At 43.0% G+C, this 15,000-nt stretch overlaps 1 protein-coding gene across 1 annotated transcript in view; it reads right to left on the bottom strand.

The window, feature by feature from the left end:
* dnah6 (dynein, axonemal, heavy chain 6) overlaps positions 1 to 15,000 on the bottom strand; it is a gene marked incomplete at both ends in the record, with an annotated part of 97,616 nt that overhangs the window by 67,853 nt on the left and 14,763 nt on the right. Inside the window, 4 exon segments of the mRNA XM_079730391.1 lie at positions 20 to 116; positions 413 to 593; positions 2,142 to 2,261; positions 14,211 to 14,303. Coding sequence (XP_079586517.1) covers positions 20 to 116; positions 413 to 593; positions 2,142 to 2,261; positions 14,211 to 14,303 — 491 coding nt within the window.

The following is a 15,000-nucleotide window of genomic DNA, read 5'->3' as shown; positions in this document are numbered from 1 at the left end:
GTGTGCCCCCCCCCCCCACCTGGGAAAGATAACTCTCTTGGACTCCAGGTAAGCTTCCAGACACTTCTGTATCTGGTCCAGTAGAGCGTTGTTGTTTTGAAAGATTTCCAGTAGACCTGTGGGGTGGCAAAGAGGGAAGGGAATAGGACATTTTAGCTTTCCCTGTAATTAGGTGTGTGTCTGTGTGTGTGTGTGTGTGTGTGTGTGTGTGTGTGTGTGTGTGTGTGTGTGTGTGTGTGTGTGTGTGTGTGCGTGTGCGTGTGTGCGTGTGTGCGCACGTGCGCGTCCACCAGGTCACGCTGCTGGCTTCCTTTTCCCATCTCCTCCTCCTGACTCCTTTCTCACATTTTTCTCTGTGGGTGATTCCCTCGACTGTAGGAAGTGTGCACCACCCCCGCCCCCAGGGTCTCACCGGGCTGGGTGGCGGCCCACAGGGCGTTGGGCTGCATGTTGACCCTCCTCATGATCTCCTTCCAGGACTTGTCCACCTGCTGGAACATCTTGGCCTCAGCGCCCAGCTCCCGCTGGATGTCCGGAGCGGAGAAGATGCTCTCCAGATACAGCCAGTTCCTCTGGCACGTCAGACACTCATCCTAGGAGGGAGGGGGGAAGGGAGGGGAGAGGGGAGGGGGGAGGGGGGGAGGGAGGGGAGAGGGGAGGGGGGAGGGAGGGAGGGGAGAGGGAGGAACGGAGGGGCAGACAGTTGTGCAGAGAGAGAGGGAAAGAAGAAACGAAGGAGGAAGGATGGGGGAGGGAGGGGGACAGGGAGGGAGGGAGGGAGGGAGGGGGGGAGGGGGACAGGGAGGGAGGGAGGGAGGGAGGGGGGGAGGGGGACAGGGAGGGAGGGAGGGAGGGAGGGGGGGAGGGGGACAGGGAGGGAGGGGGGGGAGGGAGGGGGAGAGGGAGGGAGGGGGGGAGGGGGACAGGGAGGGAGGGAGGGAGGGAGGGGGGGAGGGGGACAGGGAGGGATGGAGAGAGGGACGGGGAGAGGGAGGGAGGGGGACAGGGAGGGATGGAGAAAGGGAGGGGGAGAGGGAGGGAGGGAGGGAGGGGGAAAGGGAGGGATGGAGAGAGGGAGGGGGAGAGGGAGGGAGGGAGGGAGGGGGACAGGGAGGGATGGAGAGAGGGAGGGGGAGAGGGAGGGAGGGAGGGAGGGAGGGGGAGAGGGAGGGAGGGGGACAGGGAGGGAGGGAGGGAGGGGGGGAGGGGGACAGGGAGGGAGGGAGAGAGGGAGGGGGAGAGGGAGGGAGGGAGGGAGGGAGGGGGACAGGGAGGGAGGGAGGGAGGGAGGGAGGGAGGGAGGGAGGGAGGGAGGGAGGGGGGGAGGGGGACAGGGAGGGAGGGAGAGAGGGAGGGGGAGAGGGAGGACAGATGTAACAGGAGGTTGTGGGGGATGGACAGAGAGGGTGGGGGGGAGAGGGTGTGAAAGGTGGAGAATAAGAATGAGGACTAACAGGGAGAGAGCATTATTAGAGTAGAAGAAGAGAGAACAAACGGCTTGTGTGTTCAACGCTCCCGAAGGTGTTCATTAAAATGTGCCTGATCATCGCAAGGAAAAGACTGTAGAACAGCATGGTAATACTCGCTTTCACTGTGCATGTAAATACCGCACTGTTTCCACCGGGGATCTCGTATTTCCCAAACGCGTGATCAGTGTGAACATTTACGCGATCCATACATCAGTTGAGAGACAGACCATTGATCTCTAGTCTTGTCTTCACCGAAACAACTGATGATTCTCGGGTTTGGTATTAATCAAGCGCTCTAGTCTTTGAAATGAACCGACTCTGGATAACAATCCCGGGATCCCATAATTTATCTTTTAAGGGGCCTACAGACCACCCAGAGTCAAACCAACTGCCTTCATCCGACCACTCTGCTGCCTATCGTCTGACCCGTTCAGCAGAAAAGTTGCATTGGGCGTGCTGCCGGCACACAACCAATCAGAGGCTCTGATTCGCCAACACAAGACGCCGGCGCCCTCAGACGTTGCACATTGAGTCGGACAAGGCGCGGCCCGCGCGGCTCCAACAGATTCCATCACGGCTGAGCACACCGAACAGATTAGCTCCCGAACTTGTCCCGAGTCTCCCCGAGCGTTTCAGACGGCCAGCGGCTTGGCCGGCGTGTTCCACGCCTACCAGAGTGTCGCTGAACAGGGACAGCTTCTTGTGCCATTCCTCCACCCTGGCTTTGATGGGCCCAACATGGCGGGACGACTCCACTGTCGCGATGTTGATGATGCTGTCATCCAGAAGCACCTGTCCAAGTACACCGCAATTAGCGCACGCACACACACACACACACACACACACACACACATACTTGTTTCTGTGACATGACGGGACACATGACCAACCACCTACATATGGGGACGTGCCTTTCTGAAGGTCGTAGAGACAAGTTAAAAACAGTTTCCTTTTTAAAAAAAAATCCTTATAATAGCCATTTGTTTATATTTTACCTAAGTCCTTTTTTTCAATTAAATGAAATTTACCTACATATGGGGACATTGTCAGATTTATATGACTTTTTGGGACTAGCATACACATACAATTTTTCTCATCCAAACTAACAAATCAGGACAAAAATTAAATCTGGGTACTATGGGTACAACTTAATCAAACCATGTCGCAAACAAGTTAATCCCAATGAATGTTTTATTCAAGGTTTCATTTCACTCGTTTTCACTTGTATACATATACATAGACATGTATAAAAAGTCACAGTTGTCTGTGAATTAACAAAACTAATTTAGAACATGTTGCGTTGAGCAAAAGCAGAAGGGCAAGAACAGCCCTGCTTTGCTCGGACCTATTGGCTCATTTTTCTTTTCAGGGCAACAATACGGTTGTTGACGTAATACTTTATGCCGGACCAATTCCGATGTTTCAGTGCGACGGGTTCACTCAACAGACAAGACATGCAATGCCTCTTTCCAGGAACTTTACATCCCCTTATGTAGTCCATTAAATGTCTTTCAATTGCTTGGACTTCAGCAGTCTCCCACTTCCTCCTCAAGTTTACATTTGCACCTGGTAAGGAACATACAACAAAGAATGTTTTCACTCGAATTGTATATGCCAATAGACGCCTCAATTGATCGTTATCATTCAAAGCCATAATATACAATTGACCTCTTTAAATTTCTGAATCAACTGTCACTGTTACTCTGAATGTATTTCATTACTTGGTTTTGTGTGGCTCATGGTGGTTTGTAGGGTGGAATCAGGACTTTCTTCAAGTCTTTTCTGGGACCCTGTGAATAGATAAGGAAGTAGATTTCCTTAAGTTTCAAGCTTTAACTGAAGATGTGCATTAGTGAATGTTAAACATACAATTGTTTAAGTTTGCATTTATATTCATGTTAGAAACACATACAATAACAATACAGAATACATTACAAATAAAATATAAATAAATAAAATATCACTGAAGAGTAGAATTTGTGTTGGTACATCTAAACTCTGTAGCAGTGAGGAGAACTCCTATGTAGCAACTTAATCTGATACTTTAAGTCAGTCACTATCATGGAGTAGTAGCAATATTAGTGTAGGATAGTAGAAGTATTATAGTAGTAGTAATAGTAGCAATAGTAGTAGTCAGACCATTGTGAATAACAAGGACCAGGAATTTACACAGTTGATCATTGTGGACCAAGTGATTGAATTGTATCATCTTTTCATCAACATTATTCAATAGCAGGTTGCTCCTCTTTATAAAATCTTGTATTCCTTCACAAAATCCAGATCACTTCCACCATGTGATCCCACACACACTGATGAAGCCTGTATGAAATCCCAGCCTCAAACACAAGCTAGAGGCATCAAAATGAAGATGGCATTCAAACCACAGAACCACCATTCTCAAATCAGTCCTTACCTGTACTTCCATGATGTTTGGTGTGCTAACAACTTCACAAGAAGATGTCAGATGCTCCTCTCCAACCTTGCGGTTGGCTGGAAGAAGAGGGGAGCTTGCAATCTATTTAGAAAAAGATGAATCCAATTAAGGGAGTACACACCAACTATTCAAACAGCAAATACTCAGTTCAATAATAAATACACTTTTATACTTGAAGTCAGACCAACGTGAATAACTAGGACTCCATGCCATAGACATTTCATGGCAAAACTATTTCAGGACATAAACTTGCATACTTCACACAATCCTTGAGGGAACAAAATTTGGACATCAGAGTCAAATTTGGCAGCGGTAGCCGTAGTAGTAGGAACATTAAATGTAGTAGTAGAAGTAGTAGGAACAGTAGAAGTAGTAATAGTATAGTATTACCATACTAGTTGTATTAGTGGTTGTAGAAGTAGGAACAGTAGTAGTAGTAATAGCATAGTAGTAAAAGTACTACACTACTAGTTATTCGCAATAGTAGTAGTCAGAACCACGTGAATAACTAGGACTCTATGCCATAAACATTTAATGCCCAAATGATTTCAAAGCATAAACTTGCATATCTCACACTCACACAATCCTCGATTGAACAATATTGGGACACGGAAGTGGAGTAGTAGCAATATTAGTGTAGGATAGTAGAAGTATTATAGTAGTAGTAATAGTAGCAATAGTAGTAGTCAGACCATTGTGAATAACAAGGACTCCATGCCATAGACATTTCATTGCAAAACAATTTCAGGACATAAACATACATATCTCACACACTCACACTATCCTCGGTTAAACAATGTTAGGACATCAGGGTAAAATTTTCATTCTGACAGAAGTCACACACTCTGGACAAAGTCAGTACATTTTTTACTTGTGACCATTTTTCACTAAGGAATGTTTATGTCAGTGTTTGAGGCAACCACAGTAGCCATATTTGGGGGTCCCTTCCAGCTCCCCATGGTAGTATCAAACGGCCACAATGTTGGACAGAATGTGTATAGGATCTAAGAATAACATGGGGGGAGTAGTGAAATAATGTGTGTACTCCTATATAGTCCTAGTTATTAGGAGATCATACCTGTGCATTTGCTGGAGGTTCACCGATCAGGGATCCATGGGTCTCGACAGACGTGCTGGATGCAGGTTGAGGCAAAGGGCTTGGCAGCTTTTCATAAGGAAAAAATCGGATTATTGAGTGCAATAGACACCAGCTTTACACAGTTGATCATTGTGGACCAAGTGATTGAATTGTATCATCTTTTCATCAACATTATTCAATAGCAGGTTGCTCCTCTTTATAAAATCTTGTATTCCTTCACAAAATCCAGATCACTTCCACCATGTGATCCCACACACACTGATGAAGCCTGTATGAAATCCCAGCCTCAAACACAAGCTAGAGGCATCAAAATGAAGATGGCATTCAAACCACAGAACCACCATTCTCAAATCAGTCCTTACCTGTACTTCCATGATGTTTGGTGTGCTAACAACTTCACAAGAAGATGTCAGATGCTCCTCTCCAACCTTGCGGTTGGCTTGCAATCTATTTAGAAAAAGATGAATCCAATTAAGGGAGTACACACCAACTATTCAAACAGCAAATACTCAGTTCAATAATAAATACACTTTTATACTTGAAGTCAGACCAACGTGAATAACTAGGACTCCATGCCATAGACATTTCATGGCAAAACTATTTCAGGACATAAACTTGCATACTTCACACAATCCTTGAGGGAACAAAATTTGGACATCAGAGTCAAATTTGGCAGCGGTAGCCGTAGTAGTAGGAACATTAAATGTAGTAGTAGAAGTAGTAGGAACAGTAGAAGTAGTAATAGTATAGTATTACCATACTAGTTGTATTAGTGGTTGTAGAAGTAGGAACAGTAGTAGTAGTAATAGCATAGTAGTAAAAGTACTACACTACTAGTTATTCGCAATAGTAGTAGTCAGAACCACGTGAATAACTAGGACTCTATGCCATAAACATTTAATGCCCAAATGATTTCAAAGCATAAACTTGCATATCTCACACTCACACAATCCTCGATTGAACAATATTGGGACACGGAAGTGGAGTAGTAGCAATATTAGTGTAGGATAGTAGAAGTATTATAGTAGTAGTAATAGTAGCAATAGTAGTAGTCAGACCATTGTGAATAACAAGGACTCCATGCCATAGACATTTCATTGCAAAACAATTTCAGGACATAAACATACATATCTCACACACTCACACTATCCTCGGTTAAACAATGTTAGGACATCAGGGTAAAATTTTCGTTCTGACAGAAGTCACACACTCTGGACAAAGTCAGTACATTTTTTACTTGTGACCATTTTTCACTAAGGAATGTTTATGTCAGTGTTTGAGGCAACCACAGTAGCCATATTTGGGGGTCCTTTCCAGCTCCCCATGGTAGTATCAAACGGCCACAATGTTGGACAGAATGTGTATAGGATCTAAGAATAACATGGGGGGAGTAGTGAAATAATGTGTGTACTCCTATATAGTCCTAGTTATTAGGAGATCATACCTGTGCATTTGCTGGAGGTTCACCGATCAGGGATCCATGGGTCTCGACAGACGTGCTGGATGCAGGTTGAGGCAAAGGGCTTGGCAGCTTTTCATAAGGAAAAAATCGGATTATTGAGTGCAATAGACACCAGCTTTACACAGTTGATCATTGTGGACCAAGTGATTGAATTGTATCATCTTTTCATCAACATTATTCAATAGCAGGTTGCTCCTCTTTATAAAATCTTGTATTCCTTCACAAAATCCAGATCACTTCCACCATGTGATCCCACACACACTGATGAAGCCTGTATGAAATCCCAGCCTCAAACACAAGCTAGAGGCATCAAAATGAAGATGGCATTCAAACCACAGAACCACCATTCTCAAATCAGTCCTTACCTGTACTTCCATGATGTTTGGTGTGCTAACAACTTCACAAGAAGATGTCAGATGCTCCTCTCCAACCTTGCGGTTGGCTGGAAGAAGAGGGGAGCTTGCAATCTATTTAGAAAAAGATGAATCCAATTAAGGGAGTACACACCAACTATTCAAACAGCAAATACTCAGTTCAATAATAAATACACTTTTATACTTGAAGTCAGACCAACGTGAATAACTAGGACTCCATGCCATAGACATTTCATGGCAAAACTATTTCAGGACATAAACTTGCATACTTCACACAATCCTTGAGGGAACAAAATTTGGACATCAGAGTCAAATTTGGCAGCGGTAGCCGTAGTAGTAGGAACATTAAATGTAGTAGTAGAAGTAGTAGGAACAGTAGAAGTAGTAATAGTATAGTATTACCATACTAGTTGTATTAGTGGTTGTAGAAGTAGGAACAGTAGTAGTAGTAATAGCATAGTAGTAAAAGTACTACACTACTAGTTATTCGCAATAGTAGTAGTCAGAACCACGTGAATAACTAGGACTCTATGCCATAAACATTTAATGCCCAAATGATTTCAAAGCATAAACTTGCATATCTCACACTCACACAATCCTCGATTGAACAATATTGGGACACGGAAGTGGAGTAGTAGCAATATTAGTGTAGGATAGTAGAAGTATTATAGTAGTAGTAATAGTAGCAATAGTAGTAGTCAGACCATTGTGAATAACAAGGACTCCATGCCATAGACATTTCATTGCAAAACAATTTCAGGACATAAACATACATATCTCACACACTCACACTATCCTCGGTTAAACAATGTTAGGACATCAGGGTAAAATTTTCGTTCTGACAGAAGTCACACACTCTGGACAAAGTCAGTACATTTTTTACTTGTGACCATTTTTCACTAAGGAATGTTTATGTCAGTGTTTGAGGCAACCACAGTAGCCATATTTGGGGGTCCTTTCCAGCTCCCCATGGTAGTATCAAACGGCCACAATGTTGGACAGAATGTGTATAGGATCTAAGAATAACATGGGGGGAGTAGTGAAATAATGTGTGTACTCCTATATAGTCCTAGTTATTAGGAGATCATACCTGTGCATTTGCTGGAGGTTCACCGATCAGGGATCCATGGGTCTCGACAGACGTGCTGGATGCAGGTTGAGGCAAAGGGCTTGGCAGCTTTTCATAAGGAAAAAATCGGATTATTGAGTGCAATAGACACCAGCTTTACACAGTTGATCATTGTGGACCAAGTGATTGAATTGTATCATCTTTTCATCAACATTATTCAATAGCAGGTTGCTCCTCTTTATAAAATCTTGTATTCCTTCACAAAATCCAGATCACTTCCACCATGTGATCCCACACACACTGATGAAGCCTGTATGAAATCCCAGCCTCAAACACAAGCTAGAGGCATCAAAATGAAGATGGCATTCAAACCACAGAACCACCATTCTCAAATCAGTCCTTACCTGTACTTCCATGATGTTTGGTGTGCTAACAACTTCACAAGAAGATGTCAGATGCTCCTCTCCAACCTTGCGGTTGGCTGGAAGAAGAGGGGAGCTTGCAATCTATTTAGAAAAAGATGAATCCAATTAAGGGAGTACACACCAACTATTCAAACAGCAAATACTCAGTTCAATAATAAATACACTTTTATACTTGAAGTCAGACCAACGTGAATAACTAGGACTCCATGCCATAGACATTTCATGGCAAAACTATTTCAGGACATAAACTTGCATACTTCACACAATCCTTGAGGGAACAAAATTTGGACATCAGAGTCAAATTTGGCAGCGGTAGCCGTAGTAGTAGGAACATTAAATGTAGTAGTAGAAGTAGTAGGAACAGTAGAAGTAGTAATAGTATAGTATTACCATACTAGTTGTATTAGTGGTTGTAGAAGTAGGAACAGTAGTAGTAGTAATAGCATAGTAGTAAAAGTACTACACTACTAGTTATTCGCAATAGTAGTAGTCAGAACCACGTGAATAACTAGGACTCTATGCCATAAACATTTAATGCCCAAATGATTTCAAAGCATAAACTTGCATATCTCACACTCACACAATCCTCGATTGAACAATATTGGGACACGGAAGTGGAGTAGTAGCAATATTAGTGTAGGATAGTAGAAGTATTATAGTAGTAGTAATAGTAGCAATAGTAGTAGTCAGACCATTGTGAATAACAAGGACTCCATGCCATAGACATTTCATTGCAAAACAATTTCAGGACATAAACATACATATCTCACACACTCACACTATCCTCGGTTAAACAATGTTAGGACATCAGGGTAAAATTTTCGTTCTGACAGAAGTCACACACTCTGGACAAAGTCAGTACATTTTTTACTTGTGACCATTTTTCACTAAGGAATGTTTATGTCAGTGTTTGAGGCAACCACAGTAGCCATATTTGGGGGTCCTTTCCAGCTCCCCATGGTAGTATCAAACGGCCACAATGTTGGACAGAATGTGTATAGGATCTAAGAATAACATGGGGGGAGTAGTGAAATAATGTGTGTACTCCTATATAGTCCTAGTTATTAGGAGATCATACCTGTGCATTTGCTGGAGGTTCACCGATCAGGGATCCATGGGTCTCGACAGACGTGCTGGATGCAGGTTGAGGCAAAGGGCTTGGCAGCTTTTCATAAGGAAAAAATCGGATTATTGAGTGCAATAGACACCAGCTTTACACAGTTGATCATTGTGGACCAAGTGATTGAATTGTATCATCTTTTCATCAACATTATTCAATAGCAGGTTGCTCCTCTTTATAAAATCTTGTATTCCTTCACAAAATCCAGATCACTTCCACCATGTGATCCCACACACACTGATGAAGCCTGTATGAAATCCCAGCCTCAAACACAAGCTAGAGGCATCAAAATGAAGATGGCATTCAAACCACAGAACCACCATTCTCAAATCAGTCCTTACCTGTACTTCCATGATGTTTGGTGTGCTAACAACTTCACAAGAAGATGTCAGATGCTCCTCTCCAACCTTGCGGTTGGCTGGAAGAAGAGGGGAGCTTGCAATCTATTTAGAAAAAGATGAATCCAATTAAGGGAGTACACACCAACTATTCAAACAGCAAATACTCAGTTCAATAATAAATACACTTTTATACTTGAAGTCAGACCAACGTGAATAACTAGGACTCCATGCCATAGACATTTCATGGCAAAACTATTTCAGGACATAAACTTGCATACTTCACACAATCCTTGAGGGAACAAAATTTGGACATCAGAGTCAAATTTGGCAGCGGTAGCCGTAGTAGTAGGAACATTAAATGTAGTAGTAGAAGTAGTAGGAACAGTAGAAGTAGTAATAGTATAGTATTACCATACTAGTTGTATTAGTGGTTGTAGAAGTAGGAACAGTAGTAGTAGTAATAGCATAGTAGTAAAAGTACTACACTACTAGTTATTCGCAATAGTAGTAGTCAGAACCACGTGAATAACTAGGACTCTATGCCATAAACATTTAATGCCCAAATGATTTCAAAGCATAAACTTGCATATCTCACACTCACACAATCCTTGATTGAACAATATTGGGACACGGAAGTGGAGTAGTAGCAATATTAGTGTAGGATAGTAGAAGTATTATAGTAGTAGTAATAGTAGCAATAGTAGTAGTCAGACCATTGTGAATAACAAGGACTCCATGCCATAGACATTTCATTGCAAAACAATTTCAGGACATAAACATACATATCTCACACACTCACACTATCCTCGGTTAAACAATGTTAGGACATCAGGGTAAAATTTTCGTTCTGACAGAAGTCACACACTCTGGACAAAGTCAGTACATTTTTTACTTGTGACCATTTTTCACTAAGGAATGTTTATGTCAGTGTTTGAGGCAACCACAGTAGCCATATTTGGGGGTCCTTTCCAGCTGCCCATGGTAGTATCAAACGGCCACAATGTTGGACAGAATGTGTATAGGATCTAAGAATAACATGGGGGGAGTAGTGAAATAATGTGTGTACTCCTATATAGTCCTAGTTATTAGGAGATCATACCTGTGCATTTGCTGGAGGTTCACCGATCAGGGATCCATGGGTCTCGACAGACGTGCTGGATGCAGGTTGAGGCAAAGGGCTTGGCAGCTTTTCATAAGGAAAAAATCGGATTATTGAGTGCAATAGACACCAGCTTTACACAGTTGATCATTGTGGACCAAGTGATTGAATTGTATCATCTTTTCATCAACATTATTCAATAGCAGGTTGCTCCTCTTTATAAAATCTTGTATTCCTTCACAAAATCCAGATCACTTCCACCATGTGATCCCACACACACTGATGAAGCCTGTATGAAATCCCAGCCTCAAACACAAGCTAGAGGCATCAAAATGAAGATGGCATTCAAACCACAGAACCACCATTCTCAAATCAGTCCTTACCTGTACTTCCATGATGTTTGGTGTGCTAACAACTTCACAAGAAGATGTCAGATGCTCCTCTCCAACCTTGCGGTGGTTTGCCAGCTTTTCCCAATCATGCCTCAGAAAAAGAAAACCACTTGACAATTTAATTTGAGTGGCTGGCTTTGGTGAAGGGAAAGTTCTTGGGGTGGGGGGGGGTGTACACAGTCAACCTAGTAAGGTTGACAATTCAATCACTTGGTCCACAATGATCAACTGTGTAAATTCCTGGTCCTTGTTATTCACAATGGTCTGACTACTACTATTGCTACTATTACTACTACTATAATACTTCTACTATCCTACACTAATATTGCTACTACTCCATGATAGTGACTGACTTAAAGTATCAGATTAAGTTGCTACATAGGAGTTCTCCTCACTGCTACAGAGTTTAGATGTACCAACACAAATTCTACTCTTCAGTGATATTTTATTTATTTATATTTTATTTGTAATGTATTCTGTATTGTTATTGTATGTGTTTCTAACATGAATATAAATGCAAACTTAAACAATTGTATGTTTAACATTCACTAATGCACATCTTCAGTTAAAGCTTGAAACTTAAGGAAATCTACTTCCTTATCTATTCACAGGGTCCCAGAAAAGACTTGATTATTTGGATCAGTACTCTCACCCTTAAATTGTAAACAATTTCCCAGGAATGACAAAACATAGAAACATACAAATTGCGGTTGAGGTGAACAAATATTGGACAAACGTATTGCTGCATATTTACATCAACACAAGTATAATGATGAACATACCTCCGCTAGTTCCGCGTCTGCTTCTCTTCTAAGGTCAAGGACGGTATTCTTGTCGTCTTCGCGGGAAATGTATGGTAGGTCAATTTTCCCGCCAACCTTTCCCCGCGTCGTGGTCTAATAGGCCTATCTCACAAAAATCGGAAATGACGTCACACCGGGTAAAAATTCTTCCGGCGAAGTCATTTTTGTATTGCCGTCAATGCAAAAATGGACCGTTTCTTCGCCACTTCTCTGGTGGGTTTTCCCAAGTTGCGATTTGAGGATGTGCGGCAGCTTTTCGAGCTGACACCCGTTTATACACATCTGTTTTTTTCAGGGCTGTGGTGTAGCTGTTCCAGTCAAAACGACTGGGAACAGCTCCAGTATTTTTATTTTTTTTATATTCATATTTATTTTATTATATTCATATTTATATTCCCGCACTACTCAGACACATATTCATATTTATATTCCCACACTACAAATTCCACGCTGTCACTTTACTGGTTATATGTAGCATGTTGTTGTTGTTTTTAATGTTGTTATTATTGTCGCTCTATGTTGCACCTTATGTTCTTGGGAAACGCTATTTCATCTCACTGTATACTGTGTATATGGCTGAAATGACAATAAATTATCTTGAATCTTGAATCTAGTATTCAGCCTAGCACTCCCGTCGGTATAATCAGCCGCTGAGAAATACCGACTACAGACCAGTGTACTCCCCTTCTGAATCACGAAATTAACTCCTTCATCCCGTCTGATCACCCTGACCCACTGCTGTCTTTGGTCTGTATTAGTTGGGAAGTCGTGGATATGCAAATACGGTTGTTTTTGTTTGGAATTGGCGCATAGAGGTACACAACAGAAGCTCTTGTTTTTTGACTGCGCCATTGTCAAATATCATGGACTACGCGACCGGAAGTCACTTTACCCGGTGAAGGCAAAATCGAACGCCGAACCAGGAAGTTGTGAGATAGGCCCATTGTTGGGGGAGGAGTTACCCTAGAACCAGCCTAGCGAGACGATGATGCAGGACGCCGATGCGCGAGAATCTAACAGCATGATGGCGGTCCAACGTTCGTTTGAAGCGTTGCCACGGTGCCGGGGTCTAAATATAGCTAACTTTGACGCGAAATTATTTCAATCAATTTTGGGCTAACCCTATGGCGATATTGCCTGGACTGCAATGTTGTTGTAGTCTTGTATTAGTATTAATAGCATTAATACAATGCGAATTTCAGTTAGGAGGTAGGAGTGTGTGATCAGGAAAATATGAAATGTCAGGACATAAAGTCACGTGACCGCAAAGTGTTTGAAAGTCCCAAATGTCACCACTAGTTGGCGTTCACACAGTTGAGCAAAAACCTACACACACTTACACAAAATATTTCCGGAAATCATGAAAATTTAGGACAAGTGAGATTCTTGCACTAGATGCATTATTTAAGGCTGGGGATCACTGTGGTATGGTCAGAAAAGTCAGGACCATGATTTTGTCCTGAGATTTCAACACGTCCTGACTTTGTTGGTGTTTGTCCAGAGATTTGTCCCAACTTTTCATGAAAACAAACACACACCGTCGCCCGCACACACCGTTATACAGGAGCGCACGCACACACACACACACACACACACACACACACACACACACCGTCGCCCGCACACACAGTTATACAGGAGCGCACGCACACACACACACACACCCACCGTCACCCGCACACACTGTTATACAGGAGCACACGCACACACACACACACACACACACACACACACACACACACACACAAACCATCACACAAATGCATAAGCATACACACGCAAACACCATCACTCACAAACATCGTTATGCAGGAATACACACACAAAAACACCCTGTCACACACACACACAAATCATCACATGCATGCATAAACATGCACACACAAACACACACCACGACACAACACACACACGCATGCACACACCGTCAACCACAAGCACCGTTATACAGAAGAACACACACACACACACACACACACACACACACACACACACACACACACACACACACACACACAATCCATCACACACATGGATAAGCACTCGCACAAACCATCACATACATGCATAAACACACATGCACACAAGTCACGAAGTGCCTGTGTCTTGGTTCCCCTCCTTACCTGGATGTCGTCAGTGCCGCCCAGGATGAAGACGTCCTGCGCGTCGCGGTGAGTGAGAACCGTGAACTCTGTGGCCTTCCAGGCATCCTCCACCTGCAACGCGCCCAGAGCAGACAGAGGTTGGATAACAAGCCCTGTGGTCTTTTCCCTGGCATTTACTTGGACGGACCACCGGAGAATACCGAGAGAATATGTCCATTTCTGACGGAATGCCAGCTCCATAACGGAGCATCAGATCTGAACTCGGAGCGAAGATAACAGCTCCACAGAACACTTCAGCACACATCCCCCCCGAACAACTCACTGTTTTATATAAAACCGCCTCAAAAGTTTGGGAAGCTGTGTGTCTTTTTGCTATATTACCGTGATAAATATTTCAACATTCCCCACCCACCAGTATTCTTTTTTACTTTATGTATTTCAGTGCAGAGATCCTCACTGCACTGCACACCGCAATACATCAAGTCCACAATCAGTGTCATGCATTTTTGATGAATTACAGATTCAACAACGCGGTTCAAAATGTCAACGTCTCGGGGGGAAAAAGAAAACAAAGTGACAAGCCGCTACCCCGACGAGTCCTCCTCTTCCTCCTCCTCATCCTCAGAATCTCCCTTGTTTACGTAGGAAATCACCTCTATCACTTGTTTACTTGGGGAAAAAAATCACCTCTATCTATCCCGGCGTGATAAGTAGATCTGTCGCCTTTGTTTATCTGTTTACCAATGATGCGGCATGACCTTAGTCTTATCGTAACCAGCAAATTGCGAATGGAGGAGGGGGAAAAAAG

The sequence above is a fragment of the Pollachius pollachius genome (genome assembly GCF_949987615.1).
Source record: "Pollachius pollachius genome assembly, chromosome: 2".
Classification (NCBI taxonomy): Eukaryota; Metazoa; Chordata; class Actinopteri; order Gadiformes; family Gadidae; genus Pollachius; species Pollachius pollachius.
This window is presented reverse-complemented; position numbering and strand designations above follow the sequence as displayed.